The sequence below is a fragment of the Galeopterus variegatus genome, unplaced genomic scaffold, assembly GCF_000696425.1.
Source record: "Galeopterus variegatus unplaced genomic scaffold, G_variegatus-3.0.2 Scaffold28564, whole genome shotgun sequence".
NCBI lineage: Eukaryota > Metazoa > Chordata > Mammalia > Dermoptera > Cynocephalidae > Galeopterus > Galeopterus variegatus.
The window spans coordinates 1-7,871 of NW_007754675.1; the positions used below are offsets into that span (position 1 = coordinate 1).

The window sequence follows — 7,871 nt, forward strand, 5'->3', positions numbered from 1 at the left end:
TCACGACAGTGTGTAATGAAAAAGGTAACCCTTGCTAAAGAGGCACTGACCAACTGAAATATTGTGTTGTTTTGTATTAGAAGGTTCAATGGTATATGGTTGGGACATTAAATTAGGCATTTCAGGAGGCAAATCTGCCTTCCAGAGTTTAAACACTGAACAGGTATACCTTTCTGTGGATGAATTCCTGTCAGAGGCAGCATTTTCAAAACCCAATTATTTAAAGTTGCTCTTTTCAGGGCCGAACCCGTGGCTCACTCGGGAGAGTGCGGCACTGGGAGAGGCCGCAGGTTCGGATCCTATATAGGGACGGCTGGTGCGCTCACTGGCTGAGCGCGGTGCGGATGACACCAAGCCAAGGGTTCCGATCCCCTTACCGGTCACACACACACACACACACACACACACACACACAATAAATTTGCTCTTTACATTTCTTAGTATATCTTGCTCAACAACTATTCTTTACGATGGCATTCTGAGCCTTAGATGCATTATCTGTAAAATTAAAATATATCTGCCCTGACTAAAATAAGAGAATATGGTAATAACATAATATAAATCTGTAGTAGCAGTACAGAGTCATAGTCCAAATTTTCTTATCTGTAATATGTGGTCCCTGTCTCTTAGGGTTATTGTGAGGGTCAGATAAAATCATTTATGTTAAATCTATAGCAATGTGATGGGCACAAAGTTTCAATAAATGTTAGATTTTCTCTGCCTTCCTTTACTCCAATAGCATGCAACCCTTAATACATGCAAGATCAGAACTGGAGAATCCTCTAAAAGGTGGCTGATTCTGATTCCTGCTTCTTGAACCCACCACAAACCATGAAAGACCATTTGAACAATTAATTCTGTTGTATTAATAAGACTGTTTTAACAAAAACATTAGGATTAATTTGCATTGTGTTAAAATGTTAAGAGGACTTATGTAACATGAGCAAAAAGCCTACTCATGTATTTGGCCTTTGCAGCTTTCCCTAGGGATCCCGAGATTCATTTGAATGGCCTTCTGGAAGTCGGAAAACCAATCACAGTCAAGTGTTTGGTCCCTGATGTGTACCCATTTGACAAGCTGGAGATAGATTTACTGAAAGGTGACCATCTCATGAAGAATCAGGAATTTCTGGAGGTTATGGATAGGAAGTCCCCGGAAACCAAGAGTTTGGAAGTAACCTTTACTCCTATCGTTGAGGATATTGGGAAAGCTCTTGTTTGCCGAGCTAAATTACATGTTGATGAAACTGATTTTGCACCCAAAGAAAGGGAGACTACAAAAGTACTGCAAGTCTACAGTAAGTACTTGTGTGATTTGGTCTAGTCGTTATGAGAGATCAATCTTGGGTGTATATAGCAATAAACTTAGCAACTGAGTCAACAAGAAATATGTTTGTAGTTTTTACTCCATTTTTATTTGTTGAGAACATAACATTTGCCAACAGCATAATTCAATGAAAAGAATACTGGATTTGGAGTGAGAAGGTTTGAGCTTAATTTCTAGTTCCATTAATTGTTTGAGCTTGGGTTACTTAATTTTTCTGTTTCCCAGTCTATCAAAGGGGAATAATACAATCTGATTGAAAATAGGCTCAAATAATAAAATGTTTTTAATCATGGTTTGTAAACTCTTATAATATGCCTTGAAATATTAGTTGCATAGGTATAGAAGCTTTAGAAGGTGAGCACTCATTCTGTGTATGTGTGTGTGCACACCTGTATATAAATAAGCTTACACACACACACACACACATACGCGTGGGGGGAAGGTGACAGGGTTTGATTGTCCCCTGTCTAACTGAGACTACCAAGGGATTTGAGGCAGTCTTGTAGTCCTAGAATAATGTAGGATTGAACTCCCTGTGCCCTGTTCTAGACTAAATTGCTCTGTTCTGTTCTGGGCACCACATTTAAAAGGAGTATCACCAACTCTAGCATGTTTAGTGAAAAGAGAAGGAGATGGGAAAGACTTTTAACAATGTTTTGAGAAGAATAGTCAAGAAAGTGGATATTTTTCCAGAGAAACAAAACTTGGAAAAAAGAGCTCTAATTAAGTATTTAAAAGACAGTAGTGTCTTTTAAAGAGGGATTTGGTTTATTCTGTAGCTGTAAAAGTCTGAACTATGACTAGTTTGTAGAAGTTAGTTTCAAAGAGGAAGATTTCAGCTCAATGGGAGAAAATGTTCTAGGATTAGATCTGTCCAAAGCTCAAATTGACTGTTTTATAAAGCAATGGGTTGTCTCTTTCAGTAAATGTTGAGGCTTACTTGAATGAGCACTTGGCAAGGATGCTTAGATGGGACTCCTACTTATAGGTGGGAGATTGAACCTCATGACTCTAAGGGCCCGTCTTAATTTCTGAGTATCAGCAACCATCTGAAAACACTAAACATCAAAAAAAGTAACTCAAGTTCATCAGAAACTAGACTATTTTGTAATGAGTCAGCTGTTTTTAATACTAATTTGGCAGAGTAAGTTTGTTAGATTTGTGGAAGCACATAAACACAATCTATGAGAGAAATATATTACTCCTGTTGGATCAAGATGATGCTTAGCAATTGCTAATATTATGCCCTGCTTTTTCAGTCTCACCCAAAAATACAGTTATCTCTGTGAATCCCTCCACAAGGCTGCAGGAAGGTGGCTCTGTGACGATGACATGTTCCAGTGAGGGTCTACCAGCTCCAGAGATTTTCTGGAGCAAGAAATTAGATAACGGGAATCTACAGCTCCTTTCTGGGAATGCAACTCTCACCTTAATTGCTATGAGGATAGAAGATTCTGGAATTTATGTGTGTGAAGGAGGTAATCTGATTGGGAAAAGCAGAAAAGAAGTGGAATTAATTGTTCAAGGTGAGTAGAATGTGAAAAAGGAATGATAAAGGTGTTGTCATTGGGATTTGAGTAATATGACACAGCTTCAATGCTGAAATTCCTTCCCTAAGTTTCATTGATGGCCCAACTGATTGCCATGTACTTAGGCACAAATATATGTGGGTATTTATCCTACTCGTACTTCTTGGAAGTCTTTCCTCCAAGAGCTTCCATGGCTCTGCTTTTCTGGTTCTTTTCCATGTTGCATCATTTCCTTGGCTTTTTCTCTTCCTCCTGCCTCTTGAATGTTGGTATTTTCAGGTTACCACACCTGGTCCTCTTCTCTTCTCACTCTAGACCCCCAAGAAGTGGACTACTATAAGCTGATTATTCTCAAATTCATGCTTCCATACCGTATTATTCCAAACTGTCAGTTCCACCCCAAAATGATCCTTAGAATCTGACCTCTTCCTCGGCCTTCTTGCCATTGCCTTAGTTTATCATCTCTCACTTGGACTCTTGTAAGATGTTCTTAAATAACAGCACTCATTGAACCCTAACTATGTTTCAGGCATTTTATATATTCTATCTGTAATCCTCAAGAAATAACTATAGGGTAAATATTTTATACTCATTGTACAGATGAGAGAATAGAGTCTCACAGAGATTAGTAATGGTATCACCTACTGATTGTATACCTGATATTTGCCAGGAATTCTACATTCTACTTTATATTTATTATCTCATTCATCTTCACCACAGTGCTATAAGGTGGATAAAAACTCTGGCACAGCATAGTTCATAATTTGCCTAAGGCCAAATAGCCTGTTAGTTGCATTTACTATGATTTTAATACAGGCTTTTTTTATTCCCAAACTCCACACCTTTTCAATTATAGCTATCTATCTTTATTAATTGTTTTTTTAAAATTAATGCTATATTTAATTGACAAATCATAATTGTATACATTTATGTAATACAATGTGATGTTTTGATATATGTAAAAATGTGGAATAATTAAATCAAGCTAATGAACATATTCATCACCTCACTTATTTTTTGTGGTGAGATTTGAAATTTGCTTTCTTAGTTATTTTAAAATAAAATAATAATATTATTTTATAATAATAATGTGACAAATAAAATTATTATTTTAAGATTATAATTATAATTATTATATTATTAAATATAACTGTTATAAATAAAGTATATTGTTAACTGTAGTCACCCTGCTGTGCAATGCATCTAAAAGCTTGTGTCTTGTATCTAACTGAAACTTGGTGCCCTTTAACCAACATCTCCCCATGCCCTTTCTCCCCACCCCTAACCCCCAGCCCTGGTAACCACCATTCTACTCTCTGCTTCCATCAGTTTGACATTTTAGATTCTACGTGTACGTGAGATCCTGAGGTAGTTGTCTTTCTGTGCTTGAGTTATTTCACTTAGCATAATGTCCTCCAGGTTTATCCATGTTGTTACAAATAACAGAATTTCCTTTTTTTTTTTTTTTTCTTAAAGGCTGACTAGTAATCCTTGTGTTTTATAGCTAATTGTTTTTAAATGGTCTCCCTGCTATCATTCTGACCCCAGGATAATCAGTCCTATGCGTGGCTATCAGAGTTAATCACCTTAAGCAAAGCCATGCTCATTTTATATGACTTCAACCAAATATCTTTAAATAACCACATATAACTCTTTATAATCTGGTCAGAAACTACCTTCGCAGCTTTGTTGGTAGCTCTGTGCCTCTGTTTGTACTGTTCCTTCTGCCTTGAATGGCCTTTCTCCTTCCTTCACCTCGCAAAGTCCTAGCCATCCTCCAACACAAAGCTGATGTCAGTCTCAACACATATTAACTAAGAGCCCTTGTCCGAGAACTGTGCTTGGTGCTGAGGGTACAGACAGGAAGAAGATATGGCAACTGCCCTGGGGGAGCTTACAGACTATGAAAGAAAGACAGGCATATCAATAGGTAATTTAAATATACTTTAGTAAGAGCCAGTATAGTGTTATCTATTTAAATGTGTCTTTCCATCAATTGTAAGCTTCTTAAAGTCAGGAACACGTGTGTGTGTGTGTGTGTGTGTGTGTGTGTGTGTGTGTGTGTGTGTGTGTGTGTGTTTGAATGTTTGGGTTCCTCACAGTACTTGACACATAATAAGTATTCAGTAAATGTTTATCGAGTAAATGAATGAATTTTAAACATGGGTAACACAAATTTTTAAAATATGAAAACATAGAGTTTAAATTTGGATGATTAAAAAAATAAAATTCAAACTCACCATCAGTAGATTAACTCAGTTGGTTGTTAGGTTAGCATTCTCAGGTGACCAGGAAAGATATTACATGAATAAAAATGTGGAAAGCTAATCATCCATCCTGGAATAGTGCCACCACATAATCACATAATAAGCTGTATCTCATTTTGATGTTCTGGGGTTGAGGAGGGTTGTTTTGCATTTTGCATCACATGGGCTCCTAAGGACCTTAAAGCACTGAAGATAGAACTGAACTTTAGCTACCTAAAAGAGTCACTCCCCCAGGAGCTGTAAGTTCACATTATAATATATGCAGCTGCTGTAAAGAATTATCTGAGAACTGTTCACAAGCAGGAAGTGGATCTATTTTTAAAGTTCCCCATTTTTATACTAGCATATAAGGAATTCAGAAACTCTGATTATTGTTCTGAATGATCTCTCTTTCAAAATCTAATAGCATAACAGTTTATTGAGGTAATTTGAGGAGAGTCTTCCTTGGAAAATACTAAGATATCACAATTAAACCAACAAAACTGAGAAAAATAACTTCTCCTGGCACAGATGAGAACCTTAGAAAATGTAGTATATTGGGATTATTTAAGTATTGAGGATTTCTTTCTCCCGTCTCCAGTCTGCTATTTACAAGGAAGATTTTAGTGATTTTCTAGAGAGTCACATTTGTGCCTTTCAGAGTTGCCCAACCACTCCCAGTTTCTTCAGGGGAATAGTGAAGATATGGAATTCTCTTTTTCCCTAAACAGCAGTTATGCACAAAGGCTTGTGCGCCCAGCAGGAGTTTTGAGACTTAGGAGTTTGCCCTCCCTTCTCAGCTTTCATCTCCTGAGTTAATTGCAAAATATTTTTATATCACATCAAACAAATTTTGGAGGTGACTTATGTATCACTTTAATGCTTAGATTTTGACTTGCTTTCAGTGTGATTCTGCATAACTTTCAATGTTATAATTTTATATTGTTGGAACAGAAGCTCTAAGCACTGATCCATTATGAGTATTGTATCTAATTGGAAGGCTTTTTTGTAGCTTTTTCCAGTTCCTCTTTTAGATCATGTTTTATATCCACATGAGGATAACTTGATTTAGTTGTTCTAGCAACTGAAAAGCTGGGGTCTTGAATCAGACGCAACTGGCACCAAGTCCTAATTTTGCCACTTGCAAACTGGGTAAAGTTAGTTAGCATTTCTGAATCTAAATTTTCTCAAGAAGAAAGAGGAGGAAAAGGAAGAGAAAGTAGAAAGAGGAGGAAGTAAAGGCCGAGAAGAAATAATAATACTAGTTCATGAAATTGTTGTGAGGATTAAATGAGATGATACATGTGAAGTGGTTTACATAATGCTTGACACACAGGAACCACTATATTTATTTGAGCTATTGTCCACTATTGTAGTGAGCTGATATATTATATTTGAGCAGAGACTGGATTATTGCTATGAAAAGATGCCAGTCTCTCTCTTGACAAATCGTTATCTATGTTCATTCTGTTAAATGAATGAATCAACAGACTATCATGAATTCATGTTTAAAAGATGTGGTGTCATTCCTGGTGATCCTGAGGTGAAAAGGAGTAATTTCTTCTTGGCACAGATATTAGCTAAAAGGAGATTAAGAAAAATAAAGATCATATATGAGAATATGATGAAAGAAGAAAATAATCTTATCTTCTTTTCATCTTCATCTCCACCCCCCATCCCCCAGAAAAACTGTTTACCATTGAGATCTCCCCTGGGCCCCGGATTGCTGCTCAGATTGGGGACTTGGTCGTGTTGACATGTGGTGTCACAGGCTGCGAGTCCCCATCTATCTCTTGGAGAACCCACACAGACAGCCCTCTGAATGGGACGGTGAGGAGTGAAGGGACCGAGTCCACACTGACCCTGCACCCTGTGAGTTTTGAGAACGAACACTTTTATCTGTGCTCAGCGACCTGTGGACAAAAGAAAGTGGAAAAGAGAATCCAGGTGGAGCTTTACTGTAAGTGGTTTTCAGAGTTGTTTACTTTGTTTTTTTAGTTCCATTGGAAGAAAAACGATGAGAGTCTGTGATAATCAATGAGATCTGTGCATTTAGAAAAGGAATTTAGCATGGTGAATGGTTCCTAAATCTCTGAAACAGAATGGTTTGGTGCAACATAATTGGCCTAAGTCTTACGTATGCATTACATATGAGGGATCTTCAAAAATTAATGGAAGGATTCGTATTGTCTTTTAATTTAATTTTTCCACAAACATTTTGAAGTAGCCTGGTACATACTCAGCATCCACAGACTTAGTTCGTGTCTGGTCAATGCTGTCTCATCATGCACCTGAACACACTCCATGCTCCCTCCTTCCCAGTCCTTCCGTGTGTTCCTTGTGTTTGTGGGGTGTGTGGAGGTGGCAAGTGACAGCACTGGGGGTCGGTGCCTTTTCAGATAACTGGGTGGGGCTGACTGCTGCTCGACTGTTCACACTGTCTTAAAGCACATGTGGAAAGCTGAGGTGGAGAATAACAAACACACAAAAGAAAACAAACGAGGCAATGGGAAGCAGGAGACAGTTAAAAATGAAGACAGGGAGTTAGACTGGAGGTGGGAGGGTAAGAGCCAGTAGCTCAGGAGAAAAGCAGAGTCAAGAGGCAGCACTAGGTCTTAACACTGATTATGCTGCTTACATGCACTACGCTTTTTTTTGCTCTTCTGGTCATCTTAATAAAAATCGTTTACAACCTCGAATTTCTATAGATTTGACATTGCTGGTGTTCTCAGTCTATAATGAATGAGGGACAAAATATGCAAAGTGACC

The 7,871-nt window shown here is 37.7% G+C and overlaps 1 protein-coding gene across 1 annotated transcript; it reads left to right on the top strand.

The window, feature by feature from the left end:
- Positions 1-958: 958 nt before the first annotated feature.
- Positions 959-7,062, top strand: LOC103583804 (vascular cell adhesion protein 1-like; the record flags this gene model as incomplete). The annotated part of the gene is made up of 3 exons (XM_008565027.1): positions 959-1,298; positions 2,587-2,853; positions 6,787-7,062. Coding segments are annotated over exons 1-3 (883 nt in total), but the record flags the coding sequence as incomplete, so codon positions are not given.
- Between the last annotated feature and the right edge of the window lie 809 nt (positions 7,063-7,871).